The 27,682-nt window shown below is 40.6% G+C and overlaps 1 protein-coding gene across 4 annotated transcripts in view; it reads left to right on the forward strand.

Annotated features, from left to right (window-relative positions):
* The first annotated feature begins 1,854 nt into the window (after positions 1-1,854).
* Positions 1,855-27,682, forward strand: part of LOC137249754 (leucine-rich repeat flightless-interacting protein 2) — a 122,748-nt gene continuing 96,920 nt past the window's right edge. The window contains exons 1-3 of one of the 4 annotated variants that reach the window (XM_067781601.1): positions 1,871-1,970; positions 2,032-2,103; positions 3,005-3,142. In XM_067781601.1, coding sequence (XP_067637702.1) covers positions 3,056-3,142 — 87 coding nt within the window. In that variant the 5' untranslated portion in view covers positions 1,871-1,970; positions 2,032-2,103; positions 3,005-3,055. Of the gene's footprint in view, positions 1,982-2,031; positions 2,104-2,129; positions 2,425-3,004; positions 3,143-27,682 lie in introns of those variants that run through there. The other 3 variants (XM_067781600.1, XM_067781603.1, XM_067781604.1) reach the window with 3 other exon arrangements.

Consider the following 27,682-nt stretch of genomic DNA (forward strand, 5'->3'; position numbering starts at 1 on the left):
GGTCGAATCAGATGTTATAAGGTTACCGATACGGTTACCGATAAAGCACCAATGTCTGCAGCTTAAGGTCGTAACCGTATCGTAGCCAACCAATTGGGTTTTGGTTACCGTCGTAACGATAAACAGCTGATTACGTTAGGGATACAGATACAGCGATACGACATACGGCACCAATGACTCCGGCTTAATGGCCACAGGCCCACGCCCACAGATCGATGAGCTTTGCAACAGAATAAACGGCTACCTCCCTGATCCCTCCAGTTGTTTCGCCTCGCGAAACCTGGCGATATCACTGACTAAATCATCCGCGACCTTATTTACAACATGGACGTCCCAATGTCGACCATTTTGAACATCCACGTCGATGGCACTACGCTACGTACTGACCTACACCCCAAAATCTTGCGTGTGACGTTCGACCAAGATCTACATATTGGTGAGCATGCAGCCGCAATAGTACCGAAAATCCAGAGTCGTAATAAAATCCTCAAATTTCTTGGGAAAAAGACAAAGAAACCCACTTAAAAAGCAATTGGCCAGCCAGATTGCATGCTACTCGTCCCCTATATGGTCGCCAAGCCTAAAAAGAACTCACTGGAAGAAGCTACAGTCCTGCCAAAATACTGCTCACAGAACCGCCACGGGTTGTCTTCTTATGTCCCCAGAACACCATCTACATAATGAGGCGAGAATACTCCAAATCAGGGGGAGAAATAAGATGCTAACCAAACAGTTCCTGTTGAATACCCAGAAACCTGGGCATCCCAACAGACATCTGATTGGTGAGCCAACACCGCCCAGGGGCTTAAAGAGTCATCTCCGTAAGCATTATGAGAAATGACGGCATCTGAGAAATCAGCCGTATGAAGCCAAAAAACACAAGCAGGTCCTCAGTGAACTCCACAAACAGGCGTCGGAGCCTTATGCCAGGAATTGCCCGGTGAATCCAGTACTCAAAGAACAATGCCCAAAACTTGCAGAAGAGGAATGCACGCTCCCCAGGGAAACGCGAGTCACTCTAGCTCAACTTCGATCTGGATACTGTAACAGGTTAAACTCTTACCTATCCAGAATCAACCACGACATACAAAACATATGTCCTGCTTGTAACGTGTCCCCACATGACAACAACCATCTCTTCAATTGTATTGTGGAACTAACGCCTCCAACACTCCTCTCATTATGTTCACCCCTGTTGAAACAGCGAGTATCCTGGTACTCTTGTTAGAGGATATTGATGACAATTTGTGATCGGTTGCACCTATTGGATGGGGCGAAGCACTGCTACAACAACAAAATTCGTCCATGTCTCGCTTTTAACACCTTAGGGCACAACCAGAGGCGACTAAATACCAAACTGATTCAAGGGGTTGTGTAGTGCAACCCTCTCAAGAGGTTGCCAGCGCAATATATAGCTTCTTCAACCCAATTGTCACCCTCACCTGCCCGTGGCGAATCCTGTTTCATTAACAGCCGAGGCTGGCGACCCCAAGATCCTCATGGAACTAGCGGGTGGGGAGGGCGGGATGGCCTAGAAGGTTTAATATAGTCATATAAATCGTTCTCGAGATGGCCGGGCTAGTACCTTAATAATGCTTCGTTACCGGATCTATATCTGGCAAAGGATCATCAACCTCGATAACACTCTCCAAAGCCTTCGAGGAGTGAGTGTTTTTATCGTTAATACAATTAATACAACAACAACAACATCATGTGACGTTTATTTGTAAGCTGCATTATATGCTTTTTACAATTTTGGCAAACTAAATTTCATCTGGTGGCAACATCGCGTATCACAATGCAACAGTGCATTTTAAATGCATTTTTCAACACTGGCATCAGTTTTTCGTTTCTGTCAATGTGTGCGTGTGTGTTAAAAACCTAAAAATTGCGACCGACAAATTCCGGAAAGAAAACACAAAAATAAAGTGAAATATTCAAAACTTTAGATTTAGCAGCAGCCTTGGCTTGTAAGTTAAATGTGTGTAATTAAAATATAAGATGCTTTAAGTATTTGAGTTGCATTTGTAGACAGACTACAGTGGAACGATTTGGCCGAATGAGTGATGTCGAAGTGACAGGTTTCTTGGTTTTGGAAGGAAGGTGCGCAAAGAGGGAACAAAATGAAGTGGTAATCTTCGAAGAGGGGGCGGCTGCTCCGATTGTAGATGAAAATTAACATACATAAATGGAGAATAAGTTGCAAGAATTAAAAAAGAGTGAAAACGTATTATTTAATTAGTCAAGTAACTACTTTCCGGGCTCCTTTTGGTTTGTCGCAAATGTTTTGCTATTCATTCCGTTTAACCTGTGGAAGCTCAATGTTAAAACCAAAATAAAAGGTGTTGGCCACCACCTTAGAAAGCGATTGTATTGCATCGTATCCAGCCATAAATCGTGAATCAAATTTAATTTTTTTAAGAGGTCAGAAGCTAGCTATAACGTACATAGCTATATCCCTAAGTGCAATATTTTGAGAAAAGCATCATTTCCAGTTGAAGTAAACAACAGTGGGGTAATCAGGTGTTCGTTTGGCTATACGTATTGCATTGTTGAAATTATAATAAGTCTCGTCATATAGATCAATGAGCCTTATAAGTACGTACATATGCGATTGCATTAATATATTTCATATGTACATACAAAAGTACAAGTATAAGGGGAATTCTAAAGCACCCCATTTGGTTGGTTTATATCCTTGAATATTTTTTTAGTTAGGTTACTAATAATTTGTACAAACGGACATGCATTGGTGTGCCAAATTTGTTTAAAATACTTAGCTGATGCATTTGTATGCATATATGTAAGAACATATGTACCCACATTTCAAAACCCGTAAAAGGCTTCAAATCAATTCAGCACAGTACGGCTACTGATTTTAATTAAAACTGCAACTCAAATATATACATATTTGTGGGGATGTGTACATGTATGCGTTAACTTAATTGAATATTTTATTAGCCTATTTTTACATAATTAATATAAGAAATTAAATATTTTCTAGGTTAAAATTTTAACTGGTATTAAATAGTGATATACCAGGTGCTCTAAAATTATGGACAGTAGTGGAGCTGTTGGTCGACGTCGTTGTAATTCTCGCATAAATGCTGAAGATCAAGCTTTGGATCAAATAGCAAAAGAAGTGAGTACATTTAATAATTTTCATAATAATAGGCAGTTAGCCACATACGACATACATGCCGTCACAACAACAGCAACGGGTGTGTTGGGAGATCACGTTTTAGTCCATGTATTAGTCAGAAATATGACTGTTAAGTGCATTTTTTGGCTCGATTATCCTGTGGATTCTTCTAGTGGTATTGGGATTTTTTGTGTACACTTTAAGTGGAATGTTTTTTTTTTAAATAAATAATAAACATACGTTATGGGCCGGGCATATTTTTCATTCTGATTTTAATCAGCTCATTACTATTTACTGTAAGAACTATAGGTGGCTGTCTACGAATACAACTCGTTCACTGTTCACCATCAAAGTTCATAGTTTGATGGATCTAGTACCAGAAGACGCCAGAAGCATACTAACATCCGGTAATGGACTGCCCATTTCCGTTAAACTACACATCTTTAAAACTGCGGGAATCGTTGCGATGCAAGATGGAACGAATTAATATATTTATTGAAGATACATTATTCCACAATAAGCTAACTGGAACTTTGAGTTCAACTGAAGTTAAAGTTATATACTCGAACTGAAAACCCGATCGTAAGCATAAAAAATGCTACACCCGGCAGCAGATTTTATGCACTGGATAGACTCAATTCAATTTTTGCGACAATCCCATAAATTGTTCTCCACGAATCGGATCTTGGAAGCTAGACTGCTCCACACTCTTGCACTGGAAACGTGTTCAGCCTAACTCCGGCCGAGAGAAGTATTTTTGCAGCGTTTGCTTGAAATGAATTTATTTAGGACACTCACATTCATGCCAATGTATCACGTGCAAAGTATGGTTGCATGTTGTTTTTGTTGTCGTATTAACAGTGCTTCGCCCCATTCAATGGGCTCGACCACTCACAAATTGTCATCAAAGTCCTCGAACCAGAGTCCAAGGAAACTAGTTGTTTCAACAGGGGCGGACCATAGGGAGATGGGTGTTAGAGGCGTAGGTTCCATATTACAATTGAAAAGATGCTTGGTGTCATGTGGGGACACATCACATGCAGGACATACATTACGTATGTCAGGGTTGATTCTGGACAAGTAAGAGTTTAACCTGTTACAGTATCCAGTGCGAAGTTGGGCCAGGGTGCCTCGATTCTCCCTTGGTAGTGTGCTTTCTTCTTCTGCAAGGGTGGTATATTGCATATTAATAACGGGGTTCACCGGGCGCGTCCTGACAAAGGCATTTACAGATTCTGTGTGGATTTGGCTAAGGGCCTGTTTATGCTTGCCTGGATCAAACGGCTGTGTTGGCAGGTGCCAGATCTCGTTATAGTGCTTTAGTAGATGTTCCCTCGACCCCGTGGAGGCGGTGCCAAATCAAGCAGTTGTTTGCTAGGTTGTCCTGTTATGTGACAATTGAGCAAGAACTGTTTGTTCAGCGCTTCCCAAGGCAGTCGGTTCTATGTACCGGAGCGACTCGGGATTTTTCCCGACCAAGGACTGTCATTTCAGTGTGACCCCATTTAATTTGTTTCGTCCCTCCCACAAATTGTCATCCTCCCAGCAGCTCCTTGCAGCAGGACTGCTACATATTCTCTTACTCCGGGAAGGTATCGAACCCAATCCGGGTCCGTCTCCTGACCCCGGTCATGAGAAATGGTTTTGCTGCATTTGCCAGAAAAGAATCTTTTTAGGACGGTCATACTCTGTTCAGTGTGTCTCGTGCAAGGGATGGTTGCATCGGACAGGTTGTTCTGGGCTTGATCCCAAAACCCGACGTCCACGTAACTTTTATAAATCTTTTGTGGCTCCTTGCTGCTCACGCCCAAGGGCGTCCCGTAGTCTACGCCTAAGCGTATCCACTACCTTCCAGCAGCTTCGCTGCTCAGCAAGCCACAACAAGTACCCGCTGCTGCTCGCGCCCCACGGCGCCAACAACTCAAACAGCTGATACCACTCATAACAACTACCTTCGTAGTAGAGCTGGTAGCAATGCTGAGCATCAGCCCCTGCCCCCGTCTTCTCCCCCCTCTTTTCTGGCAGCAATCGTGCAGGTCAGGGAAACAGACTCTTAGTCCCTGCCTCCGTTTGCACCGTCTGCCAGCACAGAATATATAGGTTTGCGACATCCGCTCAATGCAGCTCCTGCCTTGGGTGGTGCCACTTTCCTAGATGTTCTGGTCTCCGCGACGGCAACCCCCGACGGGTTTCATCGCGCCATGTTGCCAGGTCGCAAACCCAAATCATCCGGGTACCCCAATGCTTGCCCAAGGGCGCCCAGTCCCAAGGCCACAACAGCAATTGCGTCCTGGCCTTCCACAACCTAGGCGTAGTCACCCCTCACTTACCCCTAGAGTGGCGGCGTCACCCCTCATGCACTTCAGAATTCTGCAGTACAACTGTAATGGACTAACTAGGAAGATTACGGAGATAGTCGATTTCATGAAGCGGCACAACATCCGCATTGCTGCGATTCAAGAGACTAAACTCACGGCAAGATCTGCATTGAAGACCTGCTCTGGTTATAATATCCACAGGAAAGACCGCGAGAGCGGAAATGGAGGCGGCCTCGCGTTTATTATACACCACTCTGTGCAATATCATATATTTGATCCTGGCATCGACCGCAGTGACAATGTCTTAGAACGTCAAGGCCTATCTGTCCGGTCAGGCGATGCAAATCTAGAAATCATCAACATCTACATCCCTCCTGTCACCTGTTGCCCCAGTGGATACCGCCCTAATATCGAGGTCTTACTCACTGGCAACAATCGCATTATCTTAGGCGATTTCAATGCCCATCACGACCTATGGCGTTCAAACTTGCGGGCGGACAGTAGGGGTGAGATGTTGGCGGATCAAATAGACGAAACGACGTTCTGCACAATAAACGGAGACGCCCCCACACGTATGGTAGGAAGCTGTCATAGCTCGCCAGATATCTCAATCGTGAGCGCAGAACTCGTAAACTGCGTCAACTGGCAGCCGATGGTAACATTGGCATCCGACCACCTGCCCATACGTATTTCGTTCGAGCGTATCGCCGAATTCATCGTCACCGAAAAACGCACTTTCATAAATTTCAAAAAAGGAAAGTGGGAAGAATATAAATCTGCAACAGACAGCAGCTTTGCTGCCCTCCCTATCCCGACTGATGCCTGCCATGGGGAGCGTGCCTTCCGTAAGGTCATTGAATCAGCCTCGGCACATTTCATTCCCGCCGGGAGAATTCCCGAAATCCGGCCCCACTTCCCGGCGGAGGCCGCGAGCTTAGCGAGGGAACGCGACCTTATAAGACAGCTTGATCCAGGCGACCCCCAAATAAGGGATATAAACCAACGCATCAGATTGCTTGTGGACGAACACAAGCGGGCGAAATGGGAAGAGCACCTAAGAGGTTGTAACCTCTCTACCGGTGTAGGTAAACTTTGGTCCACCGTAAAGTCCCTATCGAATCCGACTAAGCACAAAGACAAAGTTTCCATCGCCTTTGGCGATAAGGTGCTGTCGGATGCGAAAAAATGCGCGAGCGCTTTCTGCCGACAATATATAATGCATCCTACGGTCGACAAAGATAGACGGAGAGCCAATAGACACGCACATAAACACAAACTCAGCGCGTCACCAATTACCATCACCGCTAGAGAGGTTGAGGACGCCATTGGTCGCGCTAAACCATCCAAAGCAGTGGGCCCAGACGGCATAGCCATGCCGATGCTTAAAAACCTAGGGAAAGAGGGTTTCAAATACTTAGCGGATGTCTTCAACCTGTCTCTTTCCACCTTTGTCATACCCGAGAAATGGAAAATGGCCAAGGTGGTCCCGCTATTAAAGCCTGGGAAACCAGCTAACGTAGGTGAGTCATATCGTCCGATATCTCTCCTATCGCCAGTGGCAAAGACGCTTGAAGCCATTTTGCTCCCTTATTTCCAAGCACATTTGCAGCTAGCCCCTCATCAGCATGGCTTCAGAAAACTCCATAGCACTACCTCCGCGCTAAATGTCATTAGCACCCATATAAATTGCGGTTTGAATCAATATCCACACCATAGAACAGTACTCGTAGCGTTAGACCTATCAAAAGCTTTTGATACGGTCAACCATGGCTCGTTACTGCAAGACCTGGAAGGGTCCACCCTTCCCCTATGTCTTAAAAGGTGGACCGCAAATTATCTGGGTGGTCGGCAGGCATCGGTGCAATTCAGAAACGAAACATCAAAACAAAGGAGAATTAAACAAGGGGTGCCACAGGGTGGTGTCCTATCCCCGCTTTTGTTTAATTTCTACATATGTAAGCTACCTTCACCACCGGAAGGAGTCACAATCGTTTCCTACGCCGATGACTGCACAATAATGGCCACAGGCCCAGGCCCAAAGATCGATGAGCTATGCAATAAAATAAACGGCTATCTCCCTGATCTCTCCAGTTTTTTCGCCTCGCGAAACCTGGCATTGTCACCGACTAAATCTTCCGCGACCTTATTTACAACATGGACGCCCCAAATGTCGACCATATTGAACATCCACGTCGATGGCACTACGCTACCGACTGTCCTACACCCCAAAATCTTGGGTGTGACGTTTGATCAGGATCTACATTTTGGTGCGCACGCAACCGCAATTGTTCCAAGAATTCAGAGCCGTAATAAAATCCTCAAATCCCTTGCTGGCAGTACCTGGGGAAAAGATAAAGAAACGCTCTTGACCACATACAAAGCAATTAGCCAGCCGATTACGTGCTACGCGTCACCCATATGGTCGCCAAGCCTAAAAACCACCCACTGGAAGAAACTACAGGCCTGCCAAAATACTGCTCTCAGAATCGCCACGGGCTGTCTTCTTATGTCCCCAGAACACCATCTGCATAATGAGGCGAGAATACTCCCCATCAGGGAGAGAAATGAGATGCTGACCAAACAGTTTCTGTTGAATACCCAGAAACCTGGGCATCCCAACAGACATCTGATTGACGAACCAGCACCGCCTAGGGGCCTAAGGAGTCATCTCCGTAAGCATTTTGAGGAAATACGGCACCTGAGAACCCAGCAGAGGAACGCATACTCCCCAGGGAAACGCGTGTCACTCTTGCTCAACTTCGTTCTGGATACTGTAACAGGTTAAACTCTTACCTATCCAGAATCAACCCCGACATACAAAATGTATGCCCTGTTTGCAATGTGTCCCCACATGACACCAACCATCTCTTTAATTGTAATGTGGAACCAACGCCTCTAACACCCCTTTCCTTATGGTCCACCCCTGTTGAAACGGCAAGTTTCCTTGGACTCCCGTTAGAGGATGTTGATGACAATTTGTGATCGGTCGCGGCTATTAGGTGGGGCGAGCATTGCTACAACAACAACAACAACAACTGTTTGTTCAGCATTTCGCTGTGGTTTTTAATATTGAGCTTGTTGTTATTGTAGCAGTGCTTGGCCCCATCCAATAGGTGCAACCGATCACAAATTGTCTCCCCCAGCGGGTTAGGGGGTCAGAATATACCCGCGGTAGGTATGCCTGTCGTAAGAGGCGACTAAAATACCAGATTCAAGGGGCTGTGAGCGCAACCCTTTCAGGTTGCCAGCGCAATATATAGCTTCTCCAAACCCAATGTTCAACCTCACCTATCCGCGGTGAATCCTGTTCACTAACAGACTAGGCTCTAGCGACCCAAAGCTCCTCATGGAACTTGGGGGTGGGGAGGGGGGGGGGGTGGCCTGAATGTTTAATGTGGCCATATAAATCGTTCCCGAGATGATAGGGCTAGCACCTTAATGTTGCTAAGTTACCGGAGCGTACCGGATCTGTATACGGCAAAGGACCATCATATCGATAACACTCCCCAAAACCTTCGGGGAGAAACCTTATCGCTACAACAACAACATCACAAATTGTCATCAATGTCCTCTAACGGGAGTCCAAGGAAACTTGCTGTTTCAACAGGGGTGGACCATAATGGGAGGGATGTTAGAAGCGTTGGTTCCACAATGCAGTTGAGATGATTGGTGTCATGTGGGGACACGTTACAAGCAGGACATATGTTTTGTATGTCGGTGTTGATTCTGGATAGGTAAGAGTTTAACGTGTTATTGTATCCAGATCGAAGTTGAGCTAGAGTGACTCGCGTTTCCCTAGGGAGTGTGCGTTCCTCTTCTGCAAGTTTTGGGCATTGTTCTTTGAGCACCGCGCAATTCTCTACATAGAGGTCCCAAGGTCGCTTCCCAAGGCAGTCGTTTCTATGTACCGGAGCGACTCGGGATTTTTCCCGACCAAGGACTGTCATTTCAGTGTGACCCCATCTAATTTGTTTCGTCCCTCCCACAAATTGTCATCCTCCCAGCAGCTGCTTGCAGCAGGACTGCTCCATATTCTCTTACTCCGGGAAGGCCTCGAATCCAATCCGGGTCCGTCTCCTGACCCCGGTCCTGAGAAATGGTTTTGCTGCATCTGCCGGAAAAGAATCTTTTTAGGACGGTCATACTCAGTTCAGGGTGTCTCGTGCAAGGGATGGTTGCATCGGACAGGTTGTTCTGGGCTTGATCCCAAAACCCGACGTCCACGTAACTTTTATAAATCTTTTGTGGCTCCTTGCTGTTCACGCCCAAGGGCGTCCCGTAGTCTACGCCTAAGCGCCCCCCACTACCTTCCAGCAGCCCGGCTGATCAGCAAGCCACAACAAGTACCCGCTGCTGCTCGCGCCCCACGGCGCCAACAACTCAAACAGCTGATACCACTCATAACAACTACCTTCGTAGTGGAGGTGGTAGCAATGCTGAGCATCAGCCCCTGCCCCAGATATCTCAATCGTGAGCGCAGAACTCGTAAACTGCGTCAACTGGCAGCCGATGGTAACATTGGCATCCGACCACCTGCCCATACTTATTTCGCTTGAGCGTACCCCCGACTTCATCGTCACTGAAAAACGCACTTTCATAAACTTCAAAAAAGGAAAGTGGGAAGGTTATAAATCCTTTACAGACAGCCGCTTTGCTGCCCTCCCTATCCCGACTGATGCCCGCCAAGGGGAGCGTGCCTTCCGCAAGGTCATTAAATCCGCCTCGGCACATATCATTCCCGCCGGGAGAATTCCCGAAATCCGGCCCCACTTCCCGGCGGAGGCCTTAGCGAGAGAACGTGACCTTATAAGACAGCTTGATCCAGGCGACCCCCAAATAAGGGATATAAACCAACGCATCAGATTGCTTGTGGATGAACACAAGCGGGCGAAATGGGAGGAGCACCTAAGAGGTTGTAACCTCTCTACCGGTGTGGGTAAACTTTGGTCCACCGTAAAGTCCCTATCGAATCCGACTAAGCACAAAGACAAAGTTTCCATCGCCTTTGGCGACAAAGTGCTGTCGGACGCGAAAAAATGCGCGAGCGCTTTCTGGCGACAATATATAATGCATCCTACGGTCGACAAAGATAGACGGAGAGCCAATAGACGCGCACATAAATACAAATTCAGCGCGTCACAAATCACCATCACCGCTAAAGAGGTTGAGGACGCCATTGGTCGTGCTAAACCATCCAAAGCAGTGGGCCCAGACGGCATAGCCATGCCGATGCTTAAAAGCCTAGGGAAAGAGGGTTTCAAATATTTGGCGCATGTCTTCAACCTGTCTCTTTCCACCTTTGTCATACCTGAGAAATGGAAAATGGCCAAGGTGGTCCCGCTACTAAAGCCTGGGAAACCAGCTAACATAGGGGAGTCGTATCGTCCGATATCTCTCCTATCGCCAGTGGCAAAGACGCTTGAAGCCATTTTGCTCCCTTATTTCCAAGCAAATTTGCAGCTAGCCCCTCATCAGCATGGCTTCAGAAAACTCCGTAGCACTACCACCGCGCTAAATGCCATTAGCACCCAGAAAAATTGTGGTTTAAATCAGAAGCCCCACCATACAACAGTACTCGTAGCGCTAGACCTATCAAAAGCTTTTGATACGGTCAACCATGGCACGTTACTGCAAGACTTGGAAGGGTCTACCCTTCCCCCATGTCTTAAAAGGTGGACCGCAAATTATCTGGGTGGTCGGTAGGCATCGGTGCAATTCAGAAACGAAATATCAAAGCCAAGAAGAATTAAACAAGGAGTGCCACAGGGTGGTGTCCTATCCCCACTTTTGTTTAATTTTTACATATCAAAGCTACCTTCGCCACCAGAAGGAGTTACTATCGTTTCCTACGCCGATGACAGCACAATAATGGCCACAGTCCCGGGCCCAAAGATCGATAAGCTTTGCAATAGAATAAACGGCTACCTCCCTTATCTCTCCAGTTTTTTCGCCTCGCGAAACCTGACATCACCGGCTAAATCATCCGCGCTCTTATCTACAACTTGGACGTCCCACGTCGATGGCACTACGCTACCGACTGTCCTACACCCCAAAATCCTGGGTGTGACGTTTGATCAGGATCTACATTTCGGTGGGCACGCAGCCGCAATTGTTCCGAAAATCCAGAGCCGTAATAAAATCCTCAAATCCCTTGCTGGCAGTACTTGGGGAAAAGACAAAGAAACGATCATTACCACATACAAAGCAATTGGCCAGCCTATATGGTCGCCAAGCCTAAAAACTACCCACTGGAAGAAGCTACAGGCCTGCCAAAATACTGCGCTCAGAACCGCCACGGGCTGTCTTCTTATGTCCCCAGAACACCATCTACATAATGAGGCGAGAATACTCCCCATCAGGGAGAGGAATGAGATGCTAACTAAACAGTTCCTGTTGAATACCCAGAAACCTGGGCATCCCAACAGTCACCTGCTTGATGAGCCAGCACCGCCTAGGGACTTAAGGAGTCATCTTCGTAAGCATTTGAGGAAATACGGCACCTGAGAACTCAGCCGTATGAAGCAAAAAAACACAAGCAGGTCCTTGGTGAACTCCACAAACAGGCGTCGGACCTTTATGCCGGGAATTGCCCGGTGAATCCAGTACTTAACGAAAATTATCCAAAACTCGCGGAAGAGGAACGCATACTCCCCAGGGAAACGCGTGTCACTCTTGCTCAACTTCGTTCTGGATACTGTAACAGGTTAAACTCTTACCTATCCAGAATCAACCCCGACATACAAAATGTATGCCCCGCTTGCAATGTGTCCCCACATGACACCAACCATCTCTTCAATTGTAATGTGGAACCAACGCCTCTAACACCCCTTTCCTTATGGTCCACCCCTGTTGAAACGGCAAGTTTCCTTGGACTCCCGTTAGAGGATATTGATGACAATTTGTGATCGGTCGGGGTTATTAGGTGTGGCGAGCATTGCTACAACAACAACAACAACAGGTCCGACGCCTGTTTGTGGAGTTCACTGAGGTCCTGCTGTAAGGCAACCCTTATGATAAGTGTTGAGTGACCATAACATCAATCATTAAATATTAACCACGTCAATTTTTTTGACCACACCAATCACTCACCATGAGGGTTACCTTCATAAACGTCACTTCGAATGACGCCAATTAATTTCGCGCATTCAACTCGTCAAGAAGCAAAGTTTTCAGCAGCTCACATATATATATATATACATATATATTAAATTTTCTAAGTTTGTGAACATTTTTATATTCAGTAAAATAAAATTTCAAAAGAATATATTTAAAGAGTAAAGTTCATCAGTTTCTTGTTTTGGTATTAGAAGCAGTGTATGTGCGAGAAGTCTACGCAATTAATATTGTGTGCTTTACTTAAGTTGCGCTAAAGCGTTTGGGCGATAACCTGCGTCAACTACGACGCAAGAATAAAGATGACCACGATGGTCATCTTACATGGCGACCGTGACGATGGTCGTCTTACATGGCGACCGTGGCCATGCCTGCGGCAAAAACTGGCGTCGGGGAAGGAAAAAATTCCCTGCACTACAAAAGCAGCATAATTAAAAATAAAATCTGGAAGAATATGTGCGTGGTGGTTGCGACGAAAAAGTGCGTGGTGGTTGTGCCAATATGAAGAAAATTTTTTTTTGCAAAATTCATAAAATATATGCAAAAAAAGAAAATTACTCGAAGTAAGATAATTTCAAAAATTTACGAAAAATTACAAAAAAAAAATACAAAAATATATAAAATTCCAAAAAAAATATAAAATTTCAAAAAAAAAAATACAAAAAAAGTTATAAAATTATAAAAAGACTACAAAAAAACTACAAAATTACAAAAATACTACAAAAAAATTTTTATTCTTATCAAATTTCAAACCTACAAAAATTACAAAATTTCAAAAATACAAAAATCATAAAATTTCACAAAATTTTAAAGCTACGAAATTACAAAAGTTGCAAATACTACAAAAATATACAAAACTCCGAAAGGAAAAATTACAAAAAAAATATACAAAATTTCAAAAAAAAAACGAAAAAAATACAAAGTTGCAAAACAAAAAGCCACATATGGCAAAATGGACTATTTAAAACATATACATTTAAAAACTAATTTGATAAAATTTAAAAGAAATTTAAAAATACAATTTTTACTAAACATAAATTTGGAACTTACACAAAACCTACATTTTGTGGTGTTACATACATACATACATACATGTATATGGAGATATTAAATTTTGAACTGGCTGTACCACGCCATAACGGTGAAACTAAAAACACAACCACCAGTGACGCCTTTAATAAGCACCGTTAATAGCGGTAAAACATCACCGACACGCCATTTACTCATCCACAAAAATTCGAGAAAGCAAAAGAAGCTAAAAGACAGAAGCAAGAACGAGAGGCAAATAGGAAAAGCTTCACTTGGTAACGGCAGCAACGGAAGACAACACCAACAACAACAAATTTCAGCAGCATACAACCAAAGGCAGCAAGCAAAGCAGAAAAAGGGCGGTACAGTACCATAATATATACGTATATAAAATTTTAACTTTGTACATACGTAGGTAGTTTGGCTTTCTCAGTATAAATACATGTATACTATAAACTTAGCAACAATTTTTCGTAATACACATGTAGCCTTCGCATGTAGCAACACAATTTGACACTTTTGATTATAAACATACTTTTCTTAAACATTTGTTTACTACGCATGTAGCAACACAATTTGACACTTTTGATTATAAACATACTTTTCTTAAACATTTGTTTACTACGCATGTAGCAACATACTTTTTCTACTTTAAAGACAATAACATGTTAAACTAATTAAATTAAGAAATTGAATTTTTCAAATTACTTACATACATAAAACAATTATATTGAAATATAAACATATAAACATTCAAATATCGCCAAAAATTCGAATGCACATTAAATATAATTTCAAATATACGGCCATCACATGCATATTATCACGCATATATTACTATATTCTTTCTTTTTCGAACATTAATATGGAACTGGAATTTTTTTATTTTAAATGCGAACACTGCTTCGTAATAAATACAATCGGAAAAAATATTTTTTTCAAATTTAAACATGTTTTTAAAACCTTTTTGAAACGCAAATTATACATCAATTTTATATGTATAATACCAAAAATATCAAATCTTTTCGCCAAAATTTTGCGATAGTTATTCAAACCTAATCAATCTTGAAAAATTCTCATTGACTTTAAATATCAACATAGACGGGTTACAGTCAATCAAAGTAATGGTGAAAATTTATTTTATCGGTGAAAGCTTACTTTTCTCTTTTTCCAATTATTTCTTCGGAAATTAAGCATCATAGATGTCTAAACATTTACATATTTTTTTTGCAACAAATACAGTGCCATTCAAATAGTTAACAATTCCTTCGAAGCATCACACGAATACAGTGTATTCCAAATATTTCAACATATCTTACATTTGCGACTCTTTTCAAACTGTGTATTATATACAGTGTCTTTTAAATATCCCAACAGTTTTTTCTCTTTGCATTATTAAACGAATACAGTGCGGTTAAAATATTTCAACATTCACTTGCATTTACAAAATAAGTCTTAAATACAGTGCCTTTCGAATATGCGAATCTTTACCATTTACCAATTAACTCATCGATTTTGAATATTTCGAATATTCTCTGATTTTTTTTAAACAAAAAAAAAATTTTTTTAAATTACAAACCACAATTACTGAGCGAATGAATAGTTTCAACTTCATTCTTATATAAACAGTGCCTACAGCGTTAATCTTAACATTTTTCCGAATTTTTTTATGAAACATTTTTTTTTTTTCTGCCACGGAGGTAAACATTTTCAATAAATGTAATAAAGTTTTCAGATGTCAGTTGTCAAATGTCAGATTTTGATTCCAATTTCAAAAATTTACGCTCTAATTTCACTAAAGTTACTAAACGAGTTTTAAATAACCGATCTATCTCAGCGAAAAAATCAATAGAATATGAAGATGCTTTAATTAAAAGCTATAACCAAATCATAATACAAGTAAATTCATATTTTGAAAATCGAGATAAGCCTAGTTCAATAATCGAAAGTTTGTCAAAGTGCAGAGAACAACTCACTAAATGTTTTTCTAGAATTAACTGCAATATAAAAATACCCAAAGATCTTTCTGAATTAATACAAGAAAGCGAATCAAGTTCGGATTTTGACACTGAGGAAGAATTATCCGACGCATCGACAACTTCAGCTTACAAAGCTAGTATTATTAAAAAAAGTCACGTATCTTTTCTTGAGGATTTCCCTGGATTTTCCAATTCACTCCACAATAATAATTTAGACACAATTAGCGAAGAACAACCAACAATGGCGACTTCAGAGCAAAAGAAAACTTTTATTACTATGTGTGCATCCATAATTAGAGAAAACTACAGCGGCGATCCGCTTTCACTTGCATCCTTTATAGATAAAATAGTTTTGATAGAAGATTTGATGGAAGAAAATTTGACAAATACTTTCATTTCGTTTATAAAATCCAAGTTAGAAGGGAAAGCGCGTGAGGCAATTCCAAATGAAGTAACAACAATTCAACAAATAAAAGATGCATTAAAAGGTAGAATAAAACCTGACAACTCAAAAGTTGTTGCAGGAAAAATTGCATCGTTAAAAGTTTTTAATAATAATCATACTGAATTCGCTAAACGTGTTGAGGAACTCTCCGATGCTTTAGAACGATCATTAGTTATAGAAGGAATGACTCAGGAAAAAGCGCACGAAATGGCAGTCGAACAAACCGTCAACGTTTGTCGGCTTAACACTCGCTCAGACCTAGTAAAATCAATTTTAGCGTCAACTACGTTTACTGATTCTAAGGATGTAGTTGCGAAAATGATCGTAGAACAAAATAACCAAACAAGTGAAAGGCAGGTACTAGCGTTCAGATCACGTTATAACAGGCAAAATAATAGTTTTCGAGGTAACTTCAGGTCAAATCAATATAATAGGAACAACTTTTCGAGGTACAACAACAATTTTAACAGAAACAACAATAGCAATTATAGGCATAATAACAACAATAATTATGGCTCGCGAAATAATGGTAATTTTCGAAATAACAATAGCAGGCCCGTAAACAGAAACAACAGCAATAACAACAGTAACAACAACAATCGACGTTCAAATACTACAAATAACGCTAGTGTACGCACTTTAAACGCCAACGGCCCTCAGGAGCGAACACTGGGGGACCAGAATCTGAATTAAATAACGTCTTTCAAAATAAATCAATTTATTGTTTAAACCTGAACTACTCAGATTTTATCGAACTGAATTGCAATGACTCTTTTAAAACATGCACTTTCTTAGTAGATACACAGGCTGATATATCAATTATAAAACTTTCAAGTTTAAAACAAAATGTTGCTATAAATAACAACAATATTATAAATATAACGGGTGTTACGACAGATACAGTTTCAACATTGGGTACCATTAAAACAGAACTTTTTTATTCAAATTTTTCAATTCCACATACTTTAAATGTAGTAGATGACAAATTCAACATACCGTCAGATGGTATTTTAGGCAAAGACTTTTTGAAAAAATACAATTGCATTATAGACTATGCAAACGAGAGCATAACAATTGGCATTGGCAAAAATATTCATAAAATTTCAATTTTACATAATACAACCGATAATACATTGATAATTCCTCCTAGATGCGAAGTTTATCGCTTATTTAAGCTGAAAAAATCTAAACATCCAGTTTTCATAGACGCACAGGAAATTTGTAGTGGTGTGTTCACCGCAAAGTGTATTGTTGACACTAACAATCCGATAATAAAGGTATTAAACGTCACTGACGAGGTAAAATACGTAAGAAATTGTAACATACTTACGGATGAAATCACCAACTATAACGTGTATAAAATCAATGATCTTTCAAAAGATTCGAAAAGGTCAGATGAATTAAAATCAATTTTAGAAAAACAAATGCCGAACTATGCCAAACCAAAACTTCTCGATTTATGTCTAAACTATGATGATATTTTTGCACTAAAGACCGATCGTATGACACTTAACAACTTTTATGAACAGAAATTACGATTGACAGATACAAATCCTGTTTACATAAAAAATTACCGTTTACCATACTGTCAGAGAGAGGAAATTAATAAACAAGTTGATAATTTATTGCAAAACGATCTTATAGAACACAGCTATTCCAACTATAATAGTCCATTGATACTTGTGCCAAAGAAAAACCCAAATGGACAGAAATCCTACAGGATGTGTGTTGACTTTAGAGCCGTAAACAAAAAATTGATAGCAGACAAATTCCCACTTGCACGAATAGACGATATTCTTGATAATCTAGGCAGAGCCAAATATTTTTCTACATTGGATCTGTATTCAGGTTTTCACCAAATCCCATTAAATAAAGATTCTAGAGACATCACTTCATTCAGCACTGATCGCGGTGCTTTTCGATGGAAAGTTTTACCATTCGGCTTAAACGTAGCTCCGAATTCATTCTCAAGAATGATGTCAATTGCCTTTTCAGGAATTTCTCCAAACCAAGCCTTTTTATATGTCGATGATCTTATAGTCATTGGGTGCAGCGAAGCTCACCATCTTAAAAATTTAGAACAAGTCTTTCAAACATGCAAAAAATTTAATTTGCGTCTAAATCCCGAAAAATGCAACTTCATGCGTTCAGAAGTCACTTTCCTAGGACACAAATGTTCGTCAAAAGGTCTACTTCCAGACGATTCCAAAATAATTGCAATAAAGAAATATCCGAAACCTTCCGATAAAGATGCAGTAAGACGATTCGTGGCATTCGCCAATTATTACAGAAGGTTTATACCAAATTTTGCTTCCATAGCAGCACCTTTAAATAAACTTAGCAGGAAAAGAGTAGAATTTAAATGGGATCAATCATGTGATATAGCATTTGAAAAACTTCGAAAATCTTTAATTTCTCCTCAAATTCTCCAATACCCAGACTTCAAAAAGGAATTTATAATTACTGTCGACGCTTCAAAAATTGGTTGTGGTGCCATTTTAAGTCAAAATAAAGATGGCATTGACTTACCAATTTGTTTCGCGTCCAAATCATTTAATAATTCAGAACAAAAGAAATCAATAATTGAGTTAGAGCTTTTAGCTATATTTTTTGCAATAAAACAGTTCAGACCATACATATATGGCACACACTTTACAGTCAAGTCCGATCATCGTCCATTAGTTTACTTGTTCAATATGAAAGATCCCTCTTCAAAACTTTCACGTATCAGACTTGAACTGGCAGAGTACAACTTCACTATTGAATACATAAAAGGTAAAACGAACGTAGGAGCAGATGCACTCTCTCGCATCACAATAGAAGAAATAAAAAATTCAGGAACATCAATCTTAGCAGTACAGACAAGATCACAGACAAAACAAGAACAATTAATGCAACAAGAAATACTCAAAGAAGAAAAAGTAAAAGAAAACATAAAATTACAAGTTTATGATAATTTTTCAAACAAATTTTCAAAGAAAATACCCAGAGTAAAATCACAAATAAATTATGATAAAAGTGGTAAAATTACGAATTTTGAATTAAATGCGCATCTAAAACACAAAAAGATTGAGTTAATTAAGGTTGCGTGTGCTAACAAAATAATACATTTAGATGAATTACTTTTGAAGCTACAAAAAGAAGCTGGCAAGCGCAATATTAATATAATTGAATTGCAAAAAAATGATAATCTTTTTAAATATTTTTCGATATCAGATCTGAAAACCACTGGGAATAAAATTTTAAAACATTTAGAAATCGTCCTAACCGAACCCGTAGAAACTGTGACAGACGAAGACAAAAAACAACAATTAATAACAACTTACCATACCGACCCAATTTTAGGAGGACATTTCGGTAGCAAAAAAGTTTATGCAAAACTCAGAACCAAATATTATTGGAAAGGCATGACGCGCGATATAGCGAAATTTGTTAAAAACTGCGAAAAATGTCTTTTGAATAAGGTTAAGCCAAAAACAAAAGAAAATTTAGTCCTAACCGAAACACCATGTAAGCCATTCGACATTGTTGTCATTGACACTATAGGACCTCTACCTCAATCCGATAATGGTAACAAGTTCGCTGTCACCATTATATGCGATCTCAGCAAATACTTAGTAACGATTGCGATACCTGACAAAAGTGCAAAAACGGTCGCATCAGCTATTTTTGAAAATTTCATACTAATATATGGCATTATGAAGACGATTAAAACTGATTTAGGTACCGAATACAAAAATGAAATTTTTTCAGAGTTAACAAAACTATTAAAAATAGAACATAAATTTTCCACAGCGTACCATCATGAAACCCTTGGCACAGTAGAGCGAAATCACAGAGTTTTCAATGAATATTTAAGATCTTTTCTAAATCCCAATTTTTCCGACTGGGATGTTTACTTGAAATATTTCACTTTTCTTCATAACACAACAACAAACACAGTATTCGATAATAAATTCTCACCATATGAATTAGTCTTTGGCAAAGCAGCTAATTTACCAAAAGAACTGCAAACCGATAAAATAGACCCGATTTATAACATAGAAAACTATTCGAAAGAAGTTAAATTTCGTTTTCAAAAAACTCACGAATTAGCGAATAAAACAGTTACAGAACACAAATTAAAAAATCAAACCGGATATAACAAAAGTTCACAACCAATATCTGTCAAGGTATTTGACAAGGTATTGCTTGAAAAAGAACCCCGCGACAAGCATAGTAGTACCTATATTGGTCCGTATACCGTAATAGGTATTGACGGCGTAAACGTCACGTTAATTGATGACGAAACGAAAAAGAAAAAAAATAGTACATAAAAATAGAATAAGAAAAATTAATTAAATTAAATTTTTAAATTCAAGATTATTTAAAGTTAATCTCTATTGTTAAATTAGAAATAAAATGTTTTTCTTCCAAACCTGAAAAAAAGACAATGAATTCAAATAAATTTAAACAATCATTAAAAATTAAGAACTTAATTCATACAGTAGAATTAAAACACAAAAAAATTGTTTTTAATTATAAAAATTAAATTTAAGTCCTACTTTAGAATTAGACTTTAGAATTTCATTTTTAATTTAGATCTAAACATAGATGTAGATTTAAATTTAGTTTAACAGTCTTAAACTTTTATTAAGATAAAATACATCACGTTTGGGACAGAAGAATTTGGCCAATTCTTCTTTTCCAAAGGGGGATGATGTAAGGCAACCCTTATGATAAGTGTTGAGTGACCATAACATCAATCATTAAATATTAACCACGTCAATTTTTTTGACCACACCAATCACTCACCATGAGGGTTACCTTCATAAACGTCACTTCGAATGACGCCAATTAATTTCGCGCATTCAACTCGTCAAGAAGCAAAGTTTTCAGCAGCTCACATATATATATATATACATATATATTAAATTTTCTAAGTTTGTGAACATTTTTATATTCAGTAAAATAAAATTTCAAAAGAATATATTTAAAGAGTAAAGTTCATCAGTTTCTTGTTTTGGTATTAGAAGCAGTGTATGTGCGAGAAGTCTACGCAATTAATATTGTGTGCTTTACTTAAGTTGCGCTAAAGCGTTTGGGCGATAACCTGCGTCAACTACGACGCAAGAATAAAGATGACCACGATGGTCATCTTACACTGCTTTTGTTTTTTGGCTTCATAGGGCTGAGTTCTCAGGTGCCGTTTTTCCTCATAAGGTTTACGGAGATGACTCCTTAAGCCCCTGGGCAGTGTTGGCTCATCAATCAGATGTCTGTTGGGATGCCCAGGTTTCTGGTTATTCAACACGAACTGTTTGGTTAGCAGTTTATTTCTCTCCCTAATGGGGAGTATTCTCGCCTCATTATGTATATGAGGGGGGGGGGGGGGGGCGTGGCGGTTCTGAGGGCAGTATTTTGGCAGGCCTGTAGCTTCTTCCAGTGTTATAAATACACCTACATACTAGCCTTAAGTATTAAACTCGATACTATTAATAAGCATAATAATCGACACCAGCATTGGACTTTTATCTCTATTATTGAAATAAACTAAAGCGGCAATTACCCACCGACATGTGCCGTACGTACGGACGTTTGTCGTACGAAACACGTTTCAGCGAACCCTCAAGCCCGTAGGAATCAATGTGTGCGTCTGTGTACATGTACATAATATATTTGTGTGTGTATTGTTTACAGATAAGCACTGTTGCCATTGACCATTGACCAACTTTTTCCAATTTAATTTTTGATGTTGTAAAAGGCTGGAATTAATATTAAATAAATATAAATAGATCACATATTTATAATCTGCACTTTTACATAATTATTTCGAATTATTTTCACAATTTTTCAAACTTTAATAAGGTGTTTTTGCATAAAACTGCAAACGGTCAAAAATTAGCGCACAAAAGTTTACTAGGTCTGTCTAGTGAGAGAGCGATCAGCTGACACGTTCTTACGAAAAAAATCAAAATTGTTTTGATTTCTACGTTCCGGGCTACGTACGTACGGGCGTTGCACGTCGGTGATTTTTCGTTTACATTGCACACTCATAAGATAGGTCGTGTCAGCTGACACGTTTTTGGTACGTACGTTCGTAACTGCCGCATAAGTGATTCTACAGCATTACAACAAAGTGGCGACGAGGACGGTAGAATTACACGTGGAGATATCCAACTATTGTCCATATTTTGTCTAACCACCGCTACTCGGACAAATCGAAATTTATTTCCTACATCATTATACAAAATTAAAATGACTCTATTACAGCAAATTCCTATAAATGGTGACAACACGAGGAAGTCAGCATTTTTTCAATTCGAGGAATTTGACAAGGAAAAAATACAATGGAGTCGTTGGCAAAAACGCTTAGAAAGCGCGTTTGCTATAAATGAAACGCAGGAAAACAAACAAGTTCATTTGCTGCTACATTACATCGGCTATGCAACGTACAATACATTGTGCGACAAGTTAGCGCCGGCCGAACCTGAGAAGAAAAAATACGACGAAATTTGTAAGACACTGGCTGAAATATTTGAGCCAAAGCCACTAGAAATCGTGGAAAATTATTGTTTCCACCTAAGCCGGCAACAAGACCATCAGTCGGTGGACGAATTTTTGATTGAACTGAATGAAGAAAATAGCTACGAATTGCAATTTCGGTTCATATCTCGGGACAGCCTTAAGAAATCAACTAGTTTTCGGTTTGAAAAGCAAAGTTATGCGAAATCGGTTGCTAGAAAAAACGGATTTAACACTCGAGAACACATTAAAGACAGCACTTGCAATGGAACTGTCTGAAAAAGGTAATGCCGAAATGACACATAACCTCAAAGATGTTGGGCAAGTATCACTCAAGGAAAAACAAATCGTGCATCGGGGGGAAATCGGTCGAAGAATACCAATAAAATAAAACACTCAGGAAAAGAATCGAAAAAAAGCTGTTATCATTGTGGCGGACAACATATTTCGCGACAATGTACAGAAAAAAATTTATACTGTACGGAATGCCGCATATCCGGACACACAAAAAAAGTTTGCATCAAAACGAAACGGAAGCAGAAGGACCAAACGGAGGCTAACTACGCTGAGCATCGTGAAGTGGAGGATATCTGACATATCATCGGAAACAAAGCTAAGCACACACCAAGGAAAACATTTTTTATAGATTTTGAAATTGACAGCGGCGCACCGGTCGCAATTATGAGCAAACTCGATTACAATCATCAAATTGGACGCATTGAAGAACAATAACTACACGAACCGGGCATAGACCTGGTCAGCTACACTGGAAATAATATCAAAGTATTCCGTTTCATGTATGTTAAAGTCGCTTCTAAGGGGAAAACGTATGAGCTACGATTATATATTGTCGAATCAAAACGCCATCCATTATTGGGGCGTGAGTGGCTTAACCTATTGCCGTTGGACTGAAACAAAGTTTTTCGTGGCGAGCATACACTCGCGAAAATCGATGCCAAAATATCTTTAGAAACATTGAGGCACAAGTATCCACGAGTGTTCGACACAATATCAATGGGCAAGCTAACCGGGTTGAAAGCACATATTCACTTGAAACCTAACGTAACACCAATTTTCATGAAAGCAAGGCGACCAGCGGTCTCAATGCGAGCACGAATCGAAAAAGAAATTGACGACTTGGTACAAAATGGCGTATTAAAAAAAGTTGACACCAGCGAATGGGCAACACCAATTGTTCCAGTACCTAAAAGTAACGACAAAGTTAGAATTTGCGGCGATTATAAGATCGCCATAAACCCTTGCATTCTCATCGACGAACATCCATTACCGTCTATCGAAGAATTGTTTTCACAAATGTCTGGTGGTGAGGAATTCACGAAAATCGACCTCACCAAAGTGTATCTTCAAAAGGAAGTGCACGAAGAAGATCAAAGGATTCTCACACTTTCAACACATAAGGGACAATACCAGCGGACTAGAATAATGTACGGAATTGCAAGAGGGCCAGCAAAATGGCAACGCGAGATCGATAACATTCTTAAAGACATCGATGGTGTTACGGTTTTTCTGGACGATATCAAAATAACAGCACTAAACGATACATAGCACATTCAACGTCTTGAAACCGTACTACAACGCCTTGAAAAACACAACATGAGGGCAAATTTCAATAAATGTGAGTTCATGGCAGACTCAATCACATATTGCGGTTATAAGATCGATCGTCACGGCATCCACAAAATAAAAGAAAAAATGGAGGCAATACCACAGATGAAAGAGCCAACAAACAAGGATGAGGTACGTTCCTTTATCGGTTTAGTAAATTATTACGGCAGATTTTTTGAAAATTTAAGCACGGTACTGTATCCGCTAAATAACTTACTCAAAGACAAAGTGCCATTCGTTTCGGATGACAAATGCAAATTATCTTTTAATACGGTCAAACAAAAAATGTCATGTCCAAGTTATTTAGTACATTATAATCCAAAGTTACCTTTAGTACTGGCAACAGACGCAAGCCCGGTAGGAGTTGGGGCGGTTTTAAGCCACATTTACCCAGACGGTACCGAACGACCAATACAATTCGCCTCGCAAACTCTGACAGCTATGCAACAACGTTACAGCCAGTTCGACAAAGAGGCATATGCTAAAGTGTACGGCGTAAAGAAATTTTACCAGTACGTCTATGCCAGAAACTTCATTCTACAATGTGACAACAAACCAGTTACACAGATTTTTTCACCACAAAAGGGTCTCCCTATATTATCAGCAACACGGATGCAACATTACGCAATTTTTTTGTCTTCGTTCGACTACGAAATCAAGTACCGAAAATCAGCCGAGCATAGCAATGCAGACGCATTCTCCCGTCGTCGTCGTCGATGTAGCGATAAGGTTACTCCCCGAAGGTTTTGGGGAGTGTTATCGGTGTGATGGTCCTTTGCCGGATACAGATCCGGTACGCTCCGATAATACATCACCATTAAGGTGCTAGCCCGACCATCTCGGGAACGATTTATGTAGCCACATTAAACCATCAGGCCATCCCTCCCTCCCCACCCACAGGTTCCATGAGGAGCTTGAGGTTGCCAGAGCCGCGTCAGTTAGTGAAACAGGATTCGCCGCGGATAGGTGAGGTTGACAATTGGGTTTGGAGAAGCTATATATTGCGCTGGCAACCTGAAGGGCTGCGCTACACAGCCCCTTGAATCTGGTATTTTAGTCGCCTCTTACGACAGGCATACCTACCGCGGGTATATTCTGACCCCCTAACCCGCTGGGGGGAGACGCATTCTCCCGGTTACCACGAGCACAATCGGTAGTAACAATTTCCGAAATTGATATTATAGAATTAAACTGCATACATAATATGCCTGTCACAGTGGACGATTTGGGTAGAACTATAAAAGATGACAAAATAGTAAGCAAACTTGTGCAGGGACTAGAAACAGGAAAAACAGTTGCTAAAGAATACCGATTTGGAATAGACCAACATGAATTTGCACTTCAAGAAGGATGTTTGTTGAGGGGGACACGCCTTTACATTCCACCACAACTGAGGAAAGCTGTGCTTGAGGAACTACATCAGGCACATTTTGGTACATCAAAAATGAAAACACTCGCACGTAGCTACATTTGGTGGCCTGGGTTAGATTCGGATGTTGACAACATCCCTCTAAACTGTAGCTCATGCCAACAAAATCGGAAAAATCCTAGCAAAATTTCAACACACGTTTGGGATCCACCATCAAGTGTCTTTGAAAGAGTTCACGTCGATTTTGCAGGACCGTTTATGGGGAAGTATTTCTTCATTCTGGTAGACGCATACAGCAAATGGCCAGAAATACATATAATGAATAATATCACAACACAGTCGACAATCAAAGTTTGCCGCCAAATTTTCGCAACGTTTGGAATTCCAAAATTATTAGTCAGCGACAACGGGACACAACTCACGTCGAATGAGTTTAGGCAATTTTTGCGAAGCAATGGTATTATACATAAACGAAGTGCACCATTTCATCCGGCGACAAACGGACGGGCCGAAAGGTATGTGCAGACGCTGAAAGATAGGCTCAAAACTATGCACAGCAGTACGAAAGACATAGACACAAAATTGGCACAAATTTTAATGTGTTACCGTCGAATGGTAAATACATCCACGGGCGTATCACCAGCACAGCGAATGTTTAACAGGCAGATTCGTTCAAGATTGGATTTGCTATTGCCAGTAGCACAAGAAGACCGAGAAAAACAAATTAAACTGGCGAGTCGGAAGTTGTACGAAGGGGAACGTGTATCAGTGCGAGATTACTACGATAAAAAGTATCAATTTGGTGGTATTCTCAGAAAACTTGGGGAATTGCACTATAACGTCCTCTTGGATGATGGCAGAATATGGAAACGACACATCAACCAAATTCGTCGAATCGTCGACAGTATTCCCGAACACAGAAATGATCGTTATGGTGAGCTACCAGATGAAGCAATCGCAGCTGAAAGACCATCGTTTTCAACCACGGCTCAAGACACCAATACTCAAGCTGTGGTAGAAGAACCAGCGACATCGTCAGAAAATGGAAGTACTACTGAGGAGCAGACAGTATCGGAGCCCAGACGGTCACAACGCCAGCGCGTTCCAAAACAACGTCTAACGTACGATGAAAATTTTCAGCCCTACGAAGAATAGATAAACTGAAAACTACATTCATCTCAACGTAATTTCGAAGTTTTCTTCTCTGAGGGGGGAAAGTTGTTATAAATACACCTACATACTAGCCTTAAGTATTAAACTCGATACTATTAATAAAGAGAAGGAGACGGTGGCAGTTGACAGGTCTGTAGCCTATTCCAGTTTGTATTTTTAAAAACAGGCGACCAGACTGGTCACGCGTAGCTCAGCAGCGGTCGGCCAATTGCTTTGTACGTTGTTAGCAACGTTTCTTTATCTTTTCCCCATGTGCTGCCGGCAAGCAACTTGACGATTTTGTGGCGACTTTGTACTTTAGAAACAATCTCGGTGGCATGAGCTTTGAAGGTTAGAGTATTATCGAACGTTACCCCTAAGATCTTTGGGTGACTGACAGTCGGTAGTGTGACACCGGCGACGCGTACGTCCAATATTTGCGACATCTGTTTCTTCAACGTCGTGAGCAGGGGGCCGTGGATTTTGTCGGTGATACTATCAAGTTGCGCGAGGTAAAGAAACCGGAAAGATTGGGGAGATAGCTGTTTATTTTAGAAACTAATCCATTAATTGAAGGGCCAGGTCCTTCTGGTGGAGATGGAGTTTTGATATGTAAAAATTAAACAGAAGCGGGGATAGGACGCCACCATGTGGAACCCCCTGTTTAATTTTTCTAGGTTTAGAAATTTCGTTCCTAAATTGAACCGACGCCTGCTGACCACTCAGATAATTAGCGGTCCATCTTTTTAGACAAGCGGGAAGGTGTTTTGGAGTAGCGTGCCGTGGTTCACTGTATCAAAGGCTTTTGACAGGTCAAGTGCCACGAGCACCGTCCAGTGATGGGGGTTTTTGCTGATTTAATCCTGTAATTAATCTGAGTGTTAATGGCATTGAGCTCGGTGGTGGTGCTGTGCATTTTACGGAAGCCATGTTGGTGCGTGGCTAGGCGAAGATTTGCCGTGAAATGAGGGAGCAAAACGGTTTCCAATGTCTTAGCTACTGGCG

The sequence above is a fragment of the Eurosta solidaginis genome, chromosome 4 (assembly GCF_040869045.1).
Source record: "Eurosta solidaginis isolate ZX-2024a chromosome 4, ASM4086904v1, whole genome shotgun sequence".
In the NCBI taxonomy this organism is placed as follows: domain Eukaryota; kingdom Metazoa; phylum Arthropoda; class Insecta; order Diptera; family Tephritidae; genus Eurosta; species Eurosta solidaginis.